The 22,298-nt window shown below is 37.0% G+C and overlaps 1 protein-coding gene across 2 annotated transcripts in view; it reads right to left on the bottom strand.

Moving 5' to 3' along the window:
* Positions 1-22,298, bottom strand: part of ZNF280C (zinc finger protein 280C) — a 61,696-nt gene that overhangs the window by 4,611 nt on the left and 34,787 nt on the right. For both annotated transcript variants that reach the window (XM_078064655.1, XM_078064656.1), the window contains exons 11-17: positions 18,651-18,808; positions 17,873-17,973; positions 16,946-17,092; positions 10,490-10,621; positions 8,820-9,118; positions 8,217-8,357; positions 1,570-1,632 (exon numbers count right to left, since the gene is read on the bottom strand). In XM_078064655.1, coding sequence (XP_077920781.1) covers positions 1,570-1,632; positions 8,217-8,357; positions 8,820-9,118; positions 10,490-10,621; positions 16,946-17,092; positions 17,873-17,973; positions 18,651-18,808 — 1,041 coding nt within the window. The remainder of the gene's footprint in view (positions 1-1,569; positions 1,633-8,216; positions 8,358-8,819; positions 9,119-10,489; positions 10,622-16,945; positions 17,093-17,872; positions 17,974-18,650; positions 18,809-22,298) is intronic.

Here is a 22,298-nt window from a genome sequence, read left to right as displayed (position 1 = left end):
GAACCTTCCTGTATTACTGTAGTTACTTATATTCACACCTTATCATAAATTGTACATTCCTTGAAGGTTGGTACCAAGCCTTCTTCATCATTGTCAACTTAATAGGAACTGCTACGTTGTGTTATACATAATAGGTGCACAATAAATAAAAAATGAACATTGCATTTTAACAAAACAGTAATTACAAAATTTACTGTTTTACAGAATTATAAATATGCTAAGTCCCATACACAGAAATTTATCAACTTTCTATTTAAATCTGAGGCCCACCCAAGTTAAGAAAAAAGCATCTCAGATCTTTAAAGTCACAGAATGAATTCAAGAATCAAGCACACAACTAAGCTTGACAATAGTGAGGTAAATAAAATTAAACTCTCTAATCTTTAGAATAAATCCCTTTTCATTCTTATAAAATTTTTCAGTAAAATTCTACTTCCTTGAATTTAGTAATATTTTAAAAATAGCACAAATATATTTTTACAATAGAATCAAACTTTCCCCTGCCTATGAGCTGTTGGTCCATCATCCACATATGTCATTTTCAACATATACACTAATTTACTCAAAATATTTACAGAATGTCTACCATGTGTCAGGCACTATTCAATGCTTAGTAAGCATCTGACAGAGACAAATATCCAAACCATACACATTCTAGTGAAAAGACACAGATAATTAACAAAAGAGTGCAACATGTTGGAAAGTAAAAAGTGAAGAAAAATAAAACAATAAAGGGGGATAGGGAGTGGTGGGAATGGAGCCCAGGGGAAAGAATGCTATTTTAAATGGAGTGGTCAAAGAAAGCCTCACTCATTGGACTAGAGACTTGAAGGAGGTGAGGGAGCTAGCCCTGCAGATATCTAGGGAAGAGTCAACAAGCAGAAAGAATAATAAATACAAAGATCCTGAGATCTATCATCCCCTCCTCCACTTTCCCACTAAGCCAAAGGATCAAAATAAGTACTGGCTAAACTTAAGTCTTTGTCTTAGCCTGGTGCTACCAAGATCTTGGCACTGTAATTTCAAATAGCAATGACGACATGAGCAAAATAATTAAAGGAATATGAAGTCAAAAGAAATCAGAAGAATGTGGAAAAAAATGATGCTTAGTGGATTCTGAGCTAAGGGTGTGTGGTATAATCAAAGTTAATTATCAATGCCTTTAGAAATGTTCATCAGCAATTCCTATTGTAAACAGGTTGTGTACTTTATTTCAAAATTTTAAAAACCCCTAAGAATTGTGAAGGCTATATATTGATCAAAACCGGTGTTATTCAATTTAGTAGATATCTTAAACATCTTTTTAATCTTCAAATATTGTTGGAGAGCCTTATTTTTTTATTTTATAATGCAAATCCATGAAAGTTTTATCTTAATGCCTAACACCACTGCAACAAAGTTTAGCTAGAAAACATAGCTATTTCCTCTTTGATCTATGATATAATGAATAGAACTGTCTTATGTCTGGTAGCAATCATTCATTTTCCAAACTAGGTACTTAAACATCAGGTTAAAAAAAAGTTACTACAGTTTTTCAAAAGAGAGAATGGAAAAAGATCAACTAGTTACCCGAGATATCCAGAATGCTTCTTAAAAATATAAAACGGTTTAGTCGGATGGTTGCTATGAGAGCTGGAGAGACAACAGACAAGTGAGATTTTATTATACAATAAGTCATATTAATTTTATGACCATATTTCAAAGTCCATGTTTAGTTTCTTAGTTTTGAATAAAAGATCATGACCTAAATTATTAAATTCTATTCTTCTGTTTTAATTCGTTTTTTATCTTACATTTCATTTTACCTGTGTATTTTCTAACAACATATTTCCCTGAGAATACTCTTAAATGATCAGTACCCTCACCATTATAAAAAAAAAAACCTCTCAAAGTTAAAAATGCAAAGAGCATCAATTTAAATTTTTACAATAATTAAGAGTTGAAAATAATTTAAAAGGTATTTGTTAATAATGTATTTTGCTATAATATAAATTGTTATGAATAATAATTACCACACTTTCTTATCTTAATATACTTAGCAAGTGGGGAGAATCTGAATGATCCTTGAAGTAAATGCTACTTGGGCTAAATTACATTACCTTTACCTGCCATCAGTAAAACGAAACATTTAAAGAATCTTTTGCAATTATTAGGAGAGCCTTTAGGGAAAGCAAAGCAGAGCTCATGAGTTAAAACAATATTTCTTCTATGCACAGAACAAAAAAAAACCACTAACCAAGTTTTGCAGCCAATGGCATTAGCTTTTATACCCCCTTTTATTTTTACTTCTAAAAGATTTATTTATTTTAGAGAGAGAGCATGTGAGCAGGGGGAGGAGCAGAGGGAGAGGGAGAGAGGATTCTCAAGCAGATTCCCTGCTGAGTGTGGAGCCTTGGCATGGGGTTTGATCCCAGGACCCTGAGATCATGACCTGAGCCAAAATCAACAGTCGACCACTTAACTTACTGAGCCACCCAGTACCCCCTTTTAAACTGATAAGGAAAGCCTTCCTGCATTAGAAAGTCAGGTGGGATTAGCCAGGACTAGCATAGCACAGTGTTACTCAAAGTGTGGTTCATGGACCAGCAGCATCTATATCACCTGGGAACTCAGCAGAAATACAAAGTCTCAGGCCCCACTCTAGACCTGCTGAATTAATTGCTGGCACTGAGACCCAGTAATCAGTTTCAACAAGTTTTTCAGGTGATTTTTTTTTTTTTAATTTTACTTATTTATTTGACAGAGAGAGAGCACAAGCCGGGGGAGTAGCAGAGGGAGAAGGAGAAGCAGGCTCCCTGCTGAGCAGGAACCCGATGCGGGGCTCGATCCCAGGACCCTGGGATCATGCCCTGAGCTGAAGGCAGCCACTTAACCGACTGAGCCACCCAGGCGCCCCTTTTCAGGTGAATTCTTATGCAAGCTAAAGTTTGAGAAACACTAGCTGCCCTAGCTTGCACTGACAGACCCAAACCAGCCAACACACCAGGTCAATGATTATCATTAGACAAAAGGTAACTATCACCAGCGTACCATGTACGCATGGGAAAAAAAATGATTCTGGCTAGCTATAATCCCATGAAAATAGCTGCAGAATAGGTGCCATGCTGAATACAAAGAACTGCTCTCTCAAGTAGATAAGACACATATTTAATATGAGGCAGAATAGCTCAATGGTACAGAACTCAAAGGAAGGAATGATTCCTATGAGTGGCTGTGGTGATCATATTCTTCACAGAAGAAGGTAAACTGAGAGGGAAGAAGGGGAGCAGTCCAAGGAATAACAAAGAATATGGAAAACCACTTTAGATATTGAATATGAAACAAACTATATGTTGGGGAAGATTAATTTGGGGGGCCTGACTTGTTACAGAGTCGGTGTGGGCTGGGAATAAAGGTACTCAACCTCTAAGAAAATGAGACTCTGTAGGTACAGAGCTCAAGTCTATGACAAAAGTCCACACTGGGTCAGGGTGTACCATTCAGAGGGAGGTACCTGAGGCAACAAAGGAAGCAAGACACCACTGAATTAGGAGAAATGCAAAGGCCCTTAGAAAAGCAGAAGTGGATACTTCCAGTTCTTTATGAGGCTAATAATGAGTAAGTGCTCCATGTGTGTGATAACAATGCAGTGCAAGGTTGGGGCTCACTGGAAATTAGGAAAAGGTTATAAAGGAAGCCTGAGGCCAACTGGGAATATTTTGGGATAGAATGGTATTGGAGGTCCTAGAAGACAGCTGAAGAACCTATGGAAAATGGGAGGCAGGAGGACAGAATGACCATGGGTTTAAGAAACACTAAAAATATTTTCCAATTTAATCTCCTACAAATTAGGGGCAGAATTAAAGCTCCATTGGGGCAGCCATGTGTTTGGCACAGAATAAAAGACCAGCATTCATAATTGCTATCAAAATACCAACAACATTTTTCACATAACTGGAAAAAATAATCCTAAAGTTTGTATGGAACCGCAAAGGACATCGAACAGCCAAAGCAATCTTGAAAAAGAACAAAGCTCGAGGTATCCCAATTCCAGATTTCAAGATACACTAGAAAGCTGTAGTGATCAACACAGTCTGTTACTGGCACAAACACACACACATAGATCAATGGAACAGAACAGAGAGCCCAGCAATAAACCCACACTTAACATGGTCAATTAATCCATGACAAAGGAGGTAAGAATATACAATGGGGGTAAAGACAGTATCTTTGACAAATGGTGCTACAAAAACTGGACAGCTACATGCAAAAGAATGAAACCTGACCACTTTCCTACACCATACACAAAAATAAACTCAAAATGGATTAACGACCTAATGTGAGACCTGAAGCCATAAAATTCCTAGAAGAAAACATAGGCAGTAATTTCTTTGACATCAGCTGTAGAAACATTTTTCTAGATATGTCCCCTCAGGCAAGGGAAACAAAAGCAAAATTAAACTATTGGGGCTACACCAAAATAAAAAGCTTTTTTTATTTTTTAAAGTAAGCTCCATGCCCAGTGTGGAACACAGGGCCTGAACTCACCTGACCCTGAGATCAAGACCTGAGCTGAGAGCAAGAGTCGGAAGCCTGACTGACCGAGCCACCCAGGGGCCCTCAAAATAAAAAGCCTTTGCACAGCAGAGGAAACCATCAGCAAAACAAAAAGGCATCCTACTAAATGGGAGAAGAAATGTGCAAATGTTATATCTGCTTCTCCCTCTCCCTCTCCCCTGCCCTGCTTGTGTTCTCTCTCACTCTCTCCCAAATAAGTAAATAAAATCTTAAAAAAAGAGTACAATTATCTTGATGAGCACTGAGCAATGTACAGAATTGTTGAATCATTATATTGTACTCCAGAAACTAATACAACTGTATGTTAATTATACTTAAATTAACAAAATACCAGCATTCTTCCCAGCAGTATACTGAGAGAAAGATTTGCTGGGGCCTGGTTTAGAGCAACCAAGGTATAGAAAGCCCTGCAGTAGTTGGGAGGCAGAGTGATAAATTGCAGAAGGTGGACATTCAGGAAGCCATTATGAATGGTGGCAGATCAAGAGAGCACCATAGGCTTCAGAAACGTGTATTATTTTCAGTTGATGCTCCACATTTCCGCAAATGACACCTTGAGACAAACTGAGACAAACTGAGCTTAAAGAGTATTGGGGTGATGGTAGTTTGGATCCCAGACAGACAGTGATGTTTGACTTATTTTTGTTCTTTATAGATGCCAGTGGGTCAAAGACGAAAATATCTATCAAACTGATGAAGAGATGGATCTCAGGAGAACTCAGCATTGAAACTGGAGGATTTACAGTTGAAAGGTAAAACAAAATTCTGAGTGATTAAGGTACCAAGAAAAGGAATGTAAGGAGGCAAGAAGAGTTGAAAAAAAGAAAAGGTAAGGAAATAAAGGCAATCTACTGAATGGGAGAAGATATTTGCAAATGACGTATCAAATAAAGGGTTAGTATCCAAAATATATAAAGAACTGATACAACTCAACACCCAAAAACCAAATAATCCAATCAAAAAATGGGCAGAAGACATGAACAGACATTTCTCCAAAGAAGACCTCCAGATGGCTAACAGACACATGAAAAGATGCTCAACATCACTCATTATCAGGGAAATGCGAATCAAAACTGCAATGAGATATCACCTCATACCGGTCAGAATGGCTAAGATCAAAAACACAAGAAACAACAAGTGTTGGCAAGATTGTGTAGAAAAAGGAACCCTCGTGCACTGTCGGTGGGATGCAAACTGGTGCAGCCACTGTGGAAAACAGTATGGAGGCTCCTCAAAAGTTAAAAATTGAACTACCCTAGGATCCAGTAATTGCGCTACTGGGTTTTTGCCCAAAAAAATGCAAAACACTAATTCAAAGGGATACATGCACCGCTATGTTATTGCAGCATTATTTATAACAGCCAAACTATGCAAGCAGCCCAAGTGTCCACTGACAGATGAATGATAAAGATGTATATATATACACAATGGAATATTATTCAGCCATAAAAAGAATGAAATCTTGCCATTTGCAATGACGTGGATGGAGCTAGAGAGTATAATGCCAGGCGAAATAAGTCAGAGAAAGACAAACACCATATGATCTCACTCATATGTGGAATTTAAGAAAAAAGCAAATGAGCAAAGGTAAAAAAGAGACAAAACCAAGAAACAGACTCTTAACTACAGAGAACAAACTGATGGTTACCGGGGGGGGGGGGAGGGGGGAGGGTGGGATAGGTGATGGGGAATAAGAGCACACTTATCATGATGCGCACTGAGTAATGTATGGAATTGTTGAATCACTATACTGTACACCTGAAACTAATATAACACTGTATGTTAACTATACAGGTTTTAAAATGAAAAACTTAAAAAGTAAAAAAATGAGGAAAAAAAAGAAAAGGTAATGAAATAGAGGAGTAGCCAAAAGGGAAGAAAAAAATTATGGTAACATATTAAGAGAAGTTGAGATTTTCAAAAGTGAGTGATCAAAAGCATCAAATATTCTCAAGAAGTCACAGAAAAGTAAGAATGGAAATTAGTGAGTACATTTAGTGATTAGGATATGACTGATAATTTTTAAAGGGGCAGCTTTAACTAATAGGTGGGGGTGATACTCAAATTACAAAGGGTAAAGAAGTGGCAAATAGGTAGTAAAGAAACTCTTTAAAATGTTGACAGTAAAAGGAAGACAAAAAATATGCACAGTGAAGGCAAATCTCCTTCATCCTAAAAAAAATGCCTGAAAATATGTGCAGGCAGAAGGAATGTGGTAGAGAAGAAGAGATGAAATGAAGACACAAAATAACTGAACAAGGTTGTGGGGAAAATGGAAGAGATGAGGGGCAGTATTTGCTTTCAAAAAGTGAGAAATGTCCTTTTCTGAGATTTATGTCTGGATAAAGGGAGAAAAACCTGAGGTAGAAAAAAGTTAATCTTGGGAAAAATGAGAAGGATGACCTCTGAGTAATTAGTAGGAACAAGACTAACAACAAAGAGACTAGAATAAAATCTTGAGGGTATTGAAAAGGATTTAAACAGATGTTGTAGTTAAAAAAAACCAAAGAGGTATTTTTAAAAACACAGAACGAAATTAAAGTTAAAAATCACAAATTCAGAGCTAATTAAATCAAGTGCAGTTTGGTAGTTTGGAAAGGAGCACGGCAAAAGATTGAAAAGGATAAGAGATTCACGGATAGCAAGGTTAAACATGTCTGAATATGAAAAGGATTCTAGGATAAAAAGCAAGCAACATTCAAAACAGATGACCTTAAGGGTGAGGCTGATAGGAAGTTAGATTGGTGCAGCTGGACTGGAAAGAAGGGTCAAGACTCTAAAAATCATGAGGTAATGAGAATTCAAAATGAATACTGTATATGATGAGCTAAGTTGGGACACTGGTAAGGAAGGGGGTACAACATAGAACAGAGGTCTTATGCTCTGCACGAAAACCACTTTTATTAGTTATTTCTGACTGAAAATAAATGGAACTACCTCAGTTTGAATAATCAACTTAGCATATTTATATCTGAATAATTTTTATGTATTTAAATAAATCCTTCCTGAAAGAATAAAGTAAGCTGCTACTAATGAGGTCCAAATGAAAGTAATGTGGTCTCTGACGTCTTTCTCTAGCATAGAGTACACGGTAGGTGCTCAAATAAGATAAATTGAATTGATGTATGAAAAGGAATTCTAACAGTAGCATCATGACTAGAATATCCCTATAGTCTCTCATTTCACATTTCATTGTTGAATGCAAAGATAAATGGCTTGAATGACTAATGGACAGAAAGATGGATGAAAGGAAGGGGGGAGAAGGAGGGGGAGAAATTCTTAGCATCTTTGACAAACCTGAAGTCTCTCAAAGTGACTGCTTTGAAGAGGATAACACTCATGGGGTTACACGTATTTATGTGATAAATATTTTGAAAACATTAAACATTTTTATGTTTGAGAATAACCACTTTTTAAAAGACTTAGAAAAACAAATTTCCCAAACCTATTCTAATTTCATTGGTCTAACTGTTCTTAAAAATTTCTGTCCCCCTAATTTCATGATTTATTATGTTGGAAAATAATATTAAGTAATATCCTAGAAGTTCCCTATTGCTCAATCCTTTTAGCTCCTTGACATGACAACTATTAGGACAACTTTATTTTTAAAAAAACAAACAAATGGGAATTTTGATTGGTGGTGTACATGTTTAACTTACCTCACCATGTGATTCATATAGGCTTTGTTACAGTTAGTGTTGTATTTGCAGAAATTACAGTGGACACATACTGAAAAGTGGCTTGCAAAATCTTTTATTTTGGAATGACACTCAATGCACTTGTGAACTTCCCGACGAAACCTTGTAGAGACAGAAAAAAAAAAAAGATGAAAATATATCATGAAACAAAAATAATAAGGTAAAGCCTTATTCATGTTTTATTAACTAAAGCTAAAATGTTTAAATTAACATCTTTAAGTAGAGACATAATTTGAAAATTTGATTTGAAACAATAAGCTAGAATAAAGTGTCAAAAATCAAACACCTGGAATAAAAAGGATCACATTAATCAATTTAACTATCACAAGATATAAGCACAAAATAGATTAGTGTAATTGATGATAATTATACAATGAACACTAATTCCAGTTCTGCTCAGCAGTTGTAAAGAGTACCTTTTTTTTATCTGCTTAGCCTTTATGCCAGACAAGTGATCAGCATGTAACCGTGCAAGGGACCTTTGTGATATGGTAAATTATATTAAAATAACCTTTAATATTTAATATTCAATTAGTATTATATATCTGGAATAAAAGATATTACCTTAAGTTCTTCAAAGCCATGCTGATTTTATTCTTTCTGTTGCGTTGTTTCTTTTGCTTGTAAGAGATTTTAGATTTGCATTTACATGCACCTCTACCTCGCTTACTGGTATTAGGTTTAGTTCCATGAAGCTTACTTGTCTTAGATTTACTTGTATTAGATTTTGTGGAATTTTTAGCAGTTATACTTTTAGACTTCACAGTTGAGAGCTGAAAAGAAGAAGTGCTTGGAACACTACTACTGGGAGATGATGTAACCGGTTTTGAATGAAGCGGTCCAATTGAGGCTCGAATAGTAACCTATAAAAATGAAGGCAAAATATATACATATTTTAGAAAATAAACCATCGCATTAATATTAAAAAGTTCACTGTATGCCTTGACATTATAGTCCATTGGTTTTTGACAAGGATACCAAAACAACTCAGTGGAGGAAACAATAGTCTTTTCAAACAAATGGTGCTAGCACAACTGGATATCTACATGCAAAAGAATGAATTTTGACCCCTACCTCATACTAGATATAAAAACTAACGCAAAATGTATCAAGGATCAAATTATAAGAGCTAAAACTACAAAACTCTTAGAAGAAAACATAGGAGGAAATCTCCATAATTTGGGGCTGGGCAATGACTCCTTAGATAGGATAGCAAAAGCACAACGACCAAAGAAAAAATAGATTAAATGGACTTCATAAAAATTTTAGACTCTTGTGTTTCAAAGGACACTGTTAAGAAAGTGACAAGACAATCCACACAATGAGAGAAAGTATTTGCAAATCATATTTCTTTTTTAAAAAGATATTTTATTTATTTATTTGTCAGAGAGAGAGAGAGAGAGAGAGAGCAAGCACGCGAGAGAGTGCACAAGCAGGATGGGCAGCAGGCAGAGGGAGAAGTAGGCTCCCCACTGAGCAAGGAGCTGGATGCAGGACTCAATCCCAGGACCCTGGGATCATGACCAGCTGACGGCAGGCACTTAACCAACCGAGCCACCCAGACATCCCGCAAGTCATATTTCTAATAAGAGACTTGTATACAGAATATATAAGGAACTGAGAGTAGACTCAGTAATACCAACTTCAACAAAGTACGGCATTCAAGGCACTATGATAGATGCTAGGGACACAAAGATAAAATAAACATGATTCTTAACCTTAGCAGCTGAAGCAGACATATATGCTGGAAAAGCTCACGAACAGCCTATAGAGTATTGAAACAACTCACTGACTCAGTCTACAGTTAATCTAGTTGCACTCACTATAAAGGAATATGCTCCAATATAGCATGTGTCAACTAACTAAAAAAAAAAAAATGGATATTAGTTTTTCTTTCCAAACATAAGAATGACAAAACCTAAGGGACGCCTGGCTGGCTCAATCGGTTGTGTCTGCCTTCTGCTTGGGTCATGATCCCAGGATACTGGGATCGAGTCCCGTATCAGGTTCTTTGCTCAGTGGGGAACCTGCTTGTCCCTCTGCCTGCCACTCCCCCTGCTTGTGCTCTCTCTCTGACAAATAAATAAATAAAATCTTTAAAAAAGAATGACAAAACCTAAAATTAAATCTTAATGAGAAGCAGAAGTTAATTTTTAATATTACAGATAAAGCCAGGCAGGAATTTATTTCGATTACCACACGAAATGTTAAAATACAACATATTTAAAACTCACTTTTGTACCAGGAGGCAATCCTTCTAGCTCTTTAGGCTTTATAAAGGTCCGATGCTGGGTCTTGTGATCCAGTTTCTCTTTGCAGGTCAAAAATTGCAGTCTGCATTTTGTACAACGATGAACTCCTTTTTTCTGTTTACAAAAAACATTAAAAATACTATTAGAAATAATAACTTCTACCACTACAAATCCTGGGACCTGAAGTTGCTCTTAATTGTAATTGCTAAATAATTTTTAAAAACCAGTATTTTACCATATCCCATCATAAATAATGCCAAAATGTTATTTCATTTTTAAAAACACTGCTTGCATTAGTATTTGAGTTTCAAAAGTATTTGTGGGGCGCCTGGATGGCTCAGTCGGTAGAGCATACAGTAACTCTTGATCTCAGGTTTTTAAGTTGGAGTCCCACATCAGGTGTAGAGATTACCTAAAAAAAAAAAAAATCTTAAAAAAAAAAAAGTTTTTGTTACCATATAGGCAATCAAAATGAAAATTATATCAGTTAGTTTAAAATGTGATGAGTCCTATACCTTTGTAGTGTGAAAGTTTTAATTATAAATTTGAAGTATAAACCATTCAAGCACACGATACCGTGAAAATGAGTTAATTTTTAATCCTAGAAAAGACCAAGTTATCTTTAGTTTTTAAAATTTCTATGTTTCATAAAAAACTGAAATTCCTACCGCCAAACAAATTTCATTAATTTAGATTTAAATAGACACAGGTGGCTAGTGGGTGTGCTATTGGACAGCATGGGTGTAGAAGTACAAATCAGAACAACGGATCCCAATCTACTGTCAGAGAACCCCTTGACTAGGTCCCTTCTCAAACTCAGGCCTATTATTATTTTATCAATGGGAATTAGGACCCAAGAGAGATCTAAGTCATTTGCTCACAGCTAGTTGGTCTTCTAGTATATATTATCAACTGCAATCTTTATGTATACGCTCTCACTAATTAAAAAATACATTTTATATTTATATGTAAATTTAGAACATACAAATGCAAAAGAATGTTTTCTCCAAAGCTACATCTCCACAGGCCCGTCCCTATTTCCATGTAAAGCACAACTAATCACTTAGGAAAAGCAAATCAGTTAACATAAACGAAAGTAACTAGCAGTTAATGGTGCACAGCAGGCATTTGATAAATATAAAGTTCTTTAAAAATTTCAAAGCAGGGGCGCGTGGGTGGCTCAGTCGGTTAAGCGCCTGCCTTCGGCTCAGGTCATGATCCCGGGGTCCTGGGATAGAGCCCCGCATCGGGCTCCCTGCTCAGCAGGGAGTCTGCTTCTCCCTCTCCCTCTGCCTGCCGCTCCCCCTGCTTGTGCGCGCGCTCTCTCTCTCGTCAAATAAATAAAATCTTTAAAAAAATCTCAAGGCAATATAGAAATATGTTTGTATATTACTGTTTTAGTTTCATTTTTTTTTTAAAGATTTTATTTATTTATCTGAGAGAGAGAGAATGAGAGACAGAGAGCATGAGAGGGAGGAGGGTCAGAGGGAGAAGCAGACTCCCTGCCGAGCAGGGAGCCCGATGCGGGACTCGATCCCGGGACTCCAGGATCATGACCTGAGCCGAAGGCAGTTGCTTAACCAACTGAGCCACCCAGGCGCCCTGTTTTAGTTTCATTTTTAAGACAATTTGAGAAGTATGGTGCATCGGATCGTCTCACAGGTACAGGCAATGTAAACAGATTCACCTAATATGTGCTCGAGAGAGAGAAGGGAAGAGGGAAAAAGATCTCAGTCAAGAAAGAGACAGCAATATAAGAGGACAGATAGAAAATTCCCCAGAGTACAGTTCCCAGAAGTCTCTTCTCTGCCTGTACCTATATCTCATCCAGTTTCATGATTTTAAATAGTACCCATCCAATTGCCTACTCGACATCACTACTTGATATCTAATAGGCATTTCAAATCAACATGGACAAAACTGAACTCTAGATTTCCCCCCATATACCCTGCAAAGAAAAAAAAAATCTGTTTCTTGCCTAGTCTTCCCAATATCTCAATATATGCGAACACCATTCTTGGCAGTGGCTCAGGACAAAAGAACTCGGTAACTCTTAACTCTTGTCTTTCTCTCACACCCCACATCCACCAACCCATTAATAAAACCTGTCAGCTCTACCTTCAGGAACAATCTTTCCACTTTTTTCATCTGTTCAGCCACCATATCAGTCCAAGCCACTCACCTGGACTCTGACAATCGCCTCCTGCCTTCTTGTTTCCACTCTTTCCTCCTAACAGTCTCTTCTCTCCACAGCTGCCGGAGTCATCTCTCACATGCTTAAAGCCTCCAGTGGCTTTCCATACATACCAAAACCCTAACTCTGGCTCACAAGACCCTACAGCATCTGCTCTGCACTCTATGGTACAATCTTTCCTACCACCACTCTTCCTCCCACTTGTTTACCATGCTCCGGCCACACTGGCCTTGCTGCTCCTTGAACATCTATATATATGCTCAACTCACTGCCTACTTACTGTACCCTGTCCTTGGAATGTTCTCTCCCAGATATCCACACAGCTAACCCGCTTATTTTCTCTGGAGAGGCTCTCTTTGACCCCCCCCCCCCACCATATATAAAACAGAAAGGGCTCCTCACCTCCTAAGTCCTGGCACTTCCAACCCTCACATGCTTTCTTCCCACGGTATTTATCACCAGCTGGCATACATATACATTCAGGCATAATACACATACTTTTTCCACTACAATGCAAATTCCAGAGAGCACAAACTTTGCTTTGTTCACTTCTGTAAAACAGTCCCTGGCATATATTAAGCACTCAATAAATATTTGTTAAATAAATAGTGAGGAAGACAGCAAGAGACTGACAGAGTGTGCACATGAGAAGCAGGCACAATTTAACTAATTCAAAATGTCTGCCATTTCATTCAATGAGCATTTACCCAGAGCCCTGGGATGGGAGACATTCATCTACTATTCCCTTAGTTGGACTCAAGTCTTGCATATCTCTCTTATGCATGTATGCTTGAGATGTGGTAAGAAGGATAATACAGTACATCTTAAATAATATGACATTCAACCAAAAAATTGGTGATCTGTTCCAAGGATAGAGAATAACCTGTCCGGGTTGAACGTTTTGACAAACATACTGTATTGTTTGGGTGATTTGAGGAATTTTCAAGGCTAATTCTGACTATCTGTAATACCTGCTTTGAGACAGTGTCAGTAAAGGATATGACTCTATGATAAAACCTTGGGCTTTAAGTCTATTTTTGGCTCTACCATTTATTAGAGAATATGATATTGGGCAAGTAACTTATTCTCTATAAAGCTTTGTTTCCTTATCAATGAAATGATCAGATACCTGTTTTGTAGGGTGGTCGAGAAGACTAAACAAAATAATGCAAGTAAAAACACTGTGACTGTCATACGGCAAGTGATTAGTATATATTAACTACTTGTGATTTTTATAAAGATCTAATAAGAATATTTAACATATCTAAAATCCCTCATCCTTTCTTAAAAATTGTGTGAACTGTATTTGTTAGCTCTAAAATCACTTAGGACATGATAATATGGTTTTTTTTAAAGATTTTATTTATTTATTTGACAGAGAGAGAGAGAGAGAGAGAGACAGAGAACACAAGCAGGGGGAGTGGGAGAGGGAGAAGCAGGCTTCCCACCGAGCAGGGAGCCCGATGTGGGGCTTGATCCCAGGACCCCGGGATCATGACCTGAGCCGAGGGCAGATGCTTAACGACTGAGCCATCCAGGCGCCCCGATAATATGTTCTTTTTAGGAAAAGGTTACAACTAAAGTCTTTAAAAAGAATAAAATGAGCCATATATTCAATAATTCCTAATACCTAAAATCACACTTATATTACCTCAATTACAAGTATAGTCCTGCTCAGTTATGGTTTTTGAGTCTTTTGTGAACTGTGTAAATTGCAAGTGCTTTCAAAAATGCCCGATGATCCTTCTGATTAACAGAGTCTTTCATCTGTTGACTGCTGACTGCCTACCTCTTAGGTACCCCAAACTCACAAAAACTGGGCCCCAATGGTGTGTCAGTAGTCCTCAAGACTCCTCCCAGGTTTGATGATGCAGTAGAACTTACAGGACTTAGAAGTTGTTATACTCATAGATAGGATTTATTATAGTGAAAGGATACAGAGCAGGATTAATAAAGGAAAAAAGTGCATTGGGTGGAGTCTGGAGGATACTGGCACCAGCTTCCAAGCGCCCTCTCCCAATGGAGCTGCAGAGGACACGCCTCAATCAATCCCCCAGCAACTAACTGCAGCAACATGTATGAAGTGCTTTTTACCAGGAAAGCTCTCTTGAGTCTAAGAGGCCAGGTTTTTTTTTTTTTAAGGGGTTCAGTTACCAAATCTTCAGTCTTCCAGAAGAAAAGCAGGTGCTCACCATAATCATACTTTTTGTACAAATGATCTAGAAAAGCTGGTACAATATGGCTCAAGGTTCCAGGCATGCAAAACACTCATCAATTAATAACAAAGGCTCCATTTCCAGGAGTTAGCCAAGGGCCAATTATGCAAGTATGCAAGTAGACCCTTCTGAAAATGTACACGATTTGAAGAACTCAGACCTGCTGGGTTAACTCTTTCCTATACACATGGCAAGTTAAACATACAATTCAGGGTATGAAGAGTGACTACAGATCAGGTAAAGCACTTAAGAGACACAGTCCCCATACCAAGTCCATCCATCTCTTTCTTACCTTTCTAAGGATACTATTACTCTCCTTATATCTATATCTCACTCTGGAGCTTAGGAAAGCATGGCAGAAAGCACTATGTTAAAAGCTTCATAATGAAATAGAGCTACTGTTTTACATCTCATCCTTCCTTTCAAAATCAAAGGTCAGGGGCGCCTGAGTGGCTCAATCATTAAGCATCTGCCTTCGGCTCAGGTCATGATCCCAGGGTCCTGGGATCGAGCCCTGCATCGGGCTCCCTGCTCGGCGGGAAGCCTGCTTCTCGCTCTCCCACTCCCCCTGTTTGTGTTCCCTCTTTCGCTGTGTCTCTCTCTATCAAATAAATAAATAAAATATTTAAAAAAAACAAAATCAAAGGTCAAAAGATGGAATAGAGAACCAAGACCAGTGCTTTCCGAACTATTTCTCAAGAAATGTTAATAGGTATTGTGCAAATAAATGGTTAAATAAGTCTTGGAAACAATATGTACAATATCCCTTCCTTGGAGATTTATGAGGTTTTCCAGCATTTTAAAAGCTCTAATCTTAAAAATAAAAAACTGTTAATTTTATAAATCTAGCCATTTACTGCATTTGTTTTTCCAGGAGCAAATTTAGAGTGGAACATTTATTAACATCTGATGGAAAACTGTTGGGGAAACTCTAGAATAGAAAGATTTTTGCCAGAGGTTCTTAACGGTGATATGCCCTACCAGCATGTTGGAACCATCCCATTCATAACACAGGTGATCCTGAATGTACTTGGATATTCTACTTTTGTAATTTTTTTTCAATTAACAACTACAAGTTGATTTCATGATCATCTAATGACTGGAACTGAAAACAATGTTAGCACCAGTGCTGAGTAAACTGGCCATGGCAATGCAATCAATAATAAGAAAATGTAATGAGCTGATCAGTGAGGAGACAAAACTTGATTACATAATCACATTAAGTAAACTCACTGACTTCTAATTTTGGCAAAGGTACCACTGCTCTTTCAAACACTCAAGAATAGGCTTACGGTTTCATCGAAGTTTTCAGCCTAGCTAAAGGATGGTCTAATTGTGTCAGTAAAAGACCCAGCAAGAATAAAATGAGAATTCAAGAGAAAGGTACAAGCACTAACACTGGTATCCCAGAAATTACATAGCAGAACTGGCAAAAGTCATCCAGGAAACAAGTTATAACCTAAATATAGTTCTCTGGCATAGTTCACATATCTAGAAATAAGTGTCATTGCTATTTCCTTTGTCACTGGCTGCTACAAAAGACCATTCTGGGTTGCTAATGACAACCACATGTTTTTTCATAATGAAAAGTAAGCTAGAAAGTAGAAATGAAGTTTGAAGAGAAGGAGGAAAAAAGATTGAGTCCTCAATCTTATTCCCCAGTTCAAACATATCCTTTTCCCTACTCTTGATTAACTACCTTCAAAATCCTTTCCATTTTCACCACTCTTAGACACCTGAAATATTCAACTTAAATATTTCACCCATCTTCCCTTTTCCCTTCCACTCTAGGGTTCCTATTTCTACCTTTGTTTCCGTATTTTCACTAGTCAAGAGCCTCATCACCACTAGGAAGCAGACAAAGAAAAGAAGTGGAAGTTTCAAAAGTCATTCAGCATAAATTGTAAATTAATTGTGTCATTTGGAACCACTTAACTTTCCTTTTAGAACAAATCTAACAAATGCTCAAAGTTTTATATATCTACCTTTTTACTAAGACAAAATGAGCAAATAACTGCTAAATCTCACCTGATGCTTCATGTAATGATTCATGTAGGGAGTTGCCATTCTACTAACTTTGAGGCAAAATGGACATAGCAAGTTCTTAGTGTTTTCATGGGATGTTCTAAAGTGAATTTCTACATCAGAAAATGTTGATGATCTAAACTGGCACACCTAGAAATATAAAGAAGGTTTAGTTTAACTTGAAAGTTTATACCTGATACGCAATTACATCAAAGTAGCAATGAGGAGTCACTTGTTTAGAGGAATATTACGCACTGCTAATTCAGCTCTCTTGCCTATACAACCAAGAATTCTAGCACTGAAAATAATAAGTATAATCTTCGAAACAGAAAAGTTATCTTTCAAAGTTTAGGGATATATTCCTAAATATAACCAGATTTCCTTCTTCTTCTCAGATCTACTACCCTCCCTACCTTGCTTGAATTTTTAAACTCTGACATCTCTTGTCCTAGAAAGTTTGTCCTGCTGTATAAAATAGAATATTCTTTTCTTTGGATTTTAAATAGCATCCAGGGTATGACAGAGGAAATTTTTCTTATCTTGCTATCTTATTGGGAACCACTTCAAATTCTGGAAAAATACTAGTCCCAAAGCATTTAGTTGAGTTCCCCATAACTAATAGCATTTCCTATTTCTCTGTCATGTCTATATTCTTCTCTACATGGTAAGAAAATCCATATATTTGTCTTCTCCAGCAGGGCATTTTGTCTGTCTAGGAGAGGGGTCAGTAAACTGCAGCCTCCAGTCCAAGTCCAAGCCACCATCTCCACATACAAGAGTTATGTCAAGGGAGTTTCCACTACTGAAGAGGGTCTTCAATTTTAGTAATCCATTTTATTCTAACGGTTAAAAAGAGCGATAGAATACTACTATTTTGTGGCACATGAAAATAAAACAAACACCTAAGTACATGGTAAAATGAATGTGTACCTGGCAAATATATGGCATTTCACCGGGTTTATGAGTGTCCTTCATATGTTGCAAAAGAGCATGTTCTGTTTCAAATGATAATTCACAGATTTTACAAATAGCTGAAAGTGGAAAAAAACACATTACACCATTTTATGGATGTATATAAACAAAAGATTCATTTTGTACATCCACAACAACAGCAATAAGTAGTAACAGTAATCGTGGTGGTGGCTCCAACAGCTCTATGGTTGTTAACTCCGCAATGTTGTTCCATGGACTTCACTTATATCGGCTTACTTCTCATGCCATCACTGACAGAGTACTGCTATCTTACCCCCATTTGTCAGATGAGGAACCTGAGGCACAGAAAGATTAAGGAACTTGCCTGAGATCTCGCAACTATATTAAGATACAGAACTGGAACTTAAATCCTAGCTAGCCCCGGACTCTGTGATTTTTAACTATCACTGCAGTTACTTTTCTTATGAGAGTGTAAATCAAGACCAATGATTTCATACTTGCAAACCAGAGAATCTGATTTTCTAACTTAGCCCCCTACATACAATGAATGCACGAGTTATGCAAAAGGAAGTTTCTATGTACAAGAAGGACTTCAGTTTTCGCAAGCAATTCTACTGAAAAGTTTGTACAAGTTAAAATTTGTTTTTCAACTGTGTCCTCAAATCCAAAGTCTATTTCTTATTTTTAGGTTTCTTATCAGAATTCTTCAGGATTCCTCACAGTTTAGATGACCAAAATCATTACTGTTCAAGACTTCCATAAAATTGTGACTTACTAGAAAACTCATGGGGCGTGTGTGTACTCTCAATGTGACACTGCAGCTGGAACGGTGTGGGGTACTGACGGTAACAGTGCTGGCAGGTGGTGTGGTTTTCCCAGCTCTCACTGTTCTGCTTCTCAAGTTCCAAATGGTGCTTCATGTGGTTCATAAACCTGTAAGTGATTGTCAACAGGTGCAAATATTCAGATTTATAACCAAGAGAAAAAAACCTCTCAAATAAGGATTTGAACCTAAATGGTAAAAATGCAGTTGTAGTACTCAAAATCTCTCCAAAGCTTTAAAGTCCTCTAGAAAAGTATGCACTTTAAATAATCACACTTGTTTGTTTGTTTGTCAGTCAGAGGGGGAGAGCAGAGGTAGAGCAAGCCCGATGGGGGACTCGATCCCAGGACCCTGGGATTACGACCTGAGCCGAAAGCAGATGCTTAACCGACTGAGCCACCCAGGTGTCCCAATGATCACTTTCATTAAGTGGCTCAGTAAACATTTTTCTTTGCATCTTTGTTTTAAAATAATCCATTAATATAGTTCATATGAAATACCACTAATTTGCTAGAACTCTTCATCATTATTTCAGATTTAAAAAATTTTGTAAAGAACAACAGGCTTCAGGAGCGCCTGGGTGGCTCAGTCGTTAAGCGTCTGCCTTCGGCTCAGGTCATGATCCCAGAGTCCTGGGATCGAGCCCTGTGTCGGGCTCTCTGCTCAGCGGAAAGCCTGCTTCTCCCTCTCCCACTCCCCCTGCTTGTGTTCCCTCTCTCGCTGTGTCTCTCTCTGTCAAATAAATAAATAAAATCTTTTTTTTTTAAAAAAAAGAACAACAGGCTTCTTTTCCATACATGAAGTACTATTTACATTTGAAAATAAAATCCTTAAGGAAAGAAAACCCTATCACCAAAAGCAGCTACAGAGTCCCGAGAGAAATCTCGAGAGAAATCTTTTAAAGGCCTTAAAGATATACAATAGGTTGTCAGCTGCTTAATGGCAAATTAGTATTTTTATTTGTGGTTTGGTTTCTAAATGCATGTACTAGCAATCTTAATACCTATAATTACAAGAACTTTTCTTAATTACAAGAACTTTTTGTTTTATTTAATGATGCTGGTTTACTGTGAGCACAAACACTTCATTTTTCACAGACTGTGCCCTCTGAAGCACAGTCCATTTTTTAGCTCTACATTCCGCTGTCAGATTCCATAATAGGTTTCCTATGAGAAGGAACTGTGACCTTCAGTGGCAGAGAGTACAATATAAAAAGGCAGATCTATTTCATAGGGCTTATTAAAACTTTTTAAATTTCAAAGTAAAGTTATTCAATCAAATTAACAACTTTAATACTGAGTCAAATATTAAGTTATTCATTATGAGTCCCAAAAGGATATAATCCTGAAGTGATTATGTCTTTAACCTAGATAGCAATTGTAATATGCAGGCTTTAACATTTATCTTTTCACATCTCCTGCTGGTGGTACACTTTGAAATATCTTTTATCCTCCTTTAATTTTTTTAAGTAGGCTCCACACCCAACGTGAGGCTTGAACTCATGACCCTGAGATCAAGAGTCACATGCTCTGCCAACGGAACCAGCCAGGTACCCCCTCCCCCTTTAATTTTAACATCATCTCTATTAAAATCTGTTTTAAAAAAATCCTAGTTTTGCCAAAATATTTACATATAAAGGTCTTGAGCCATTAACCTTTCAGCTCATAACTTTAAGTAATAAATAAAATCTATCTGTATAAAGTGATCTGTTAACTAGCTAGCTATCTCTCAATTATTACACTGCCCCATCAGCAGTGCACGTTTCTCAAACCAGCAGATGGAGATATGGGAAAAAGCAACCCCCTCACAAAGCTATTCTCAGAATAAAATAGCCCTAACTGGTTTTAGTGACACTTAATGTAGGAAAAAATAATCCTACAATATCTTGACAGGGCAGAGAGTAGAAATCTTGAACTATTAGCTTCTATCATCCTCTAAAACCATCAATTTGCCATCCTAGATTTTACCATTAGGTAAAATGTTATTTAACACATATTAACCTCTTTGGTTACCTACTGTCTACTGTTCAGGTTTTATTTACTAAACAATATGTCAAAAATGCTACAAAATTTCTAAATGTTGGGGTGCCTGGGTGGCTCAGTCGTTAATCGTCCGCCTTTGGCTCAGGTCATGATCTCAGGGTCCTGGGATCGAGTCCCACATCGGGCTCCCTGCTCAGCGGGGAGCCTGCTTCTCCCCCTCCCTCTGCCTGCAGCTCCCCCTGCTTGCTCGCTCTCTCTCTGACAAATAAATAAATAAAGTCTTAAAAAAATTTTTTCTAAATGTTATAAAATATGGTTAGCTTAAAATTTCTAGATATTCTGATAATCTGTAACCAGTCTTTTGGAAGGAAAACAAAAAAAAAGGAAATTTCATGTTTAATAGTAAATGGACTAATCTTACAGGAAAAAACAAAAAGCTATTGTTGAAAGAACTTCTAATATCATACGCCTAACATTTAAGTATAATAAGGAACTTAAACAGGGACCCACTTTTCTGTGTATTTCACCAAATTTACTAATTTTATTTTCTGATATATTTTACTGTAAAAAGGTAAAGATATGGAAGCAGGTCACAGAGTTATATTGTAACACTGTTTCAGTGTTATATCTCAAAGCACAATTCTCTTCTATTAAGCTACTGGGCCATTAGCAACTGATGGCCGTTAGGGCTTGATAAAAGGAGGTAAAGAAGTATGAAAACTCATATATGTGAAAGGTCTATGAAAACTACAAGGCGCTACCACGAATGTAGCATGCATAATTGTTTCAGGTTTATCTTGCAGTGCATTTCAGGGTTTTTCTGTGTACTTCATTTTGGACTCAAGGATTCATCAGACAATAAAATAAATGCTAGGCTTAGAAATGACCTACAGGACACTTAAGAATGCTAGTTACAAAGGACAGTTATCAGGGTAAATATCTTTAAAAGCTTACATATACACGTGCGTATGTGTGTGGGCCACAATATACATACATATGACTATCTCATCAAAGGGAAGTGCACTGATGTCTACAATTTACTCTGAAATGTAAAATAAATCAGATAGAGTCTATGGATGAACAGGTATGCGGTAACACAAGTGAGGTAAAATGTTAATGGTAGAATCAAGGTGGTAAATATACAGATGTTCACCGTAAAATTTTTTCAACTTTGCTGAATATCTGAAAATTTTTATAATAAAATGTTGAAAAGACAATGTCAGATTACATAGCCAATGCAAAATACCAATCAGTTTATCTTGTTACTTTGTTTTGGTTACTATCTTACTTAGGATTGTAGATATGTAATATGCCATATTACTCCAAGACTGCGAAGTTTAAGTTCCTAACATTTAAAGCATACATGTATAAGTCTTCAAAACCTTCAAAATTGAAAATTAAATCTCTACTTTTAAAACGTGTTAAATTATAAACTCAAAGCAGACATATTTCATAAACTGGCACTTCTCTAAAGATCATCAAAAATGTCACTTTCTCTGCAAGGTTAATGTGGTAAAAATGATAAAATGAATTGAAAAACTAGAACATTAAATAAGACTAATATGGAAGAGGTCAAACTGGATAAAGTACTTCTTGTGATAGGAAAAGTAGATTCAAA

Source organism: Halichoerus grypus, chromosome X (assembly GCF_964656455.1).
Source record: "Halichoerus grypus chromosome X, mHalGry1.hap1.1, whole genome shotgun sequence".
NCBI lineage: Eukaryota > Metazoa > Chordata > Mammalia > Carnivora > Phocidae > Halichoerus > Halichoerus grypus.
Note: the sequence above shows the minus strand (reverse complement) of the source record. Positions and strands in the feature narration are given on the sequence as shown.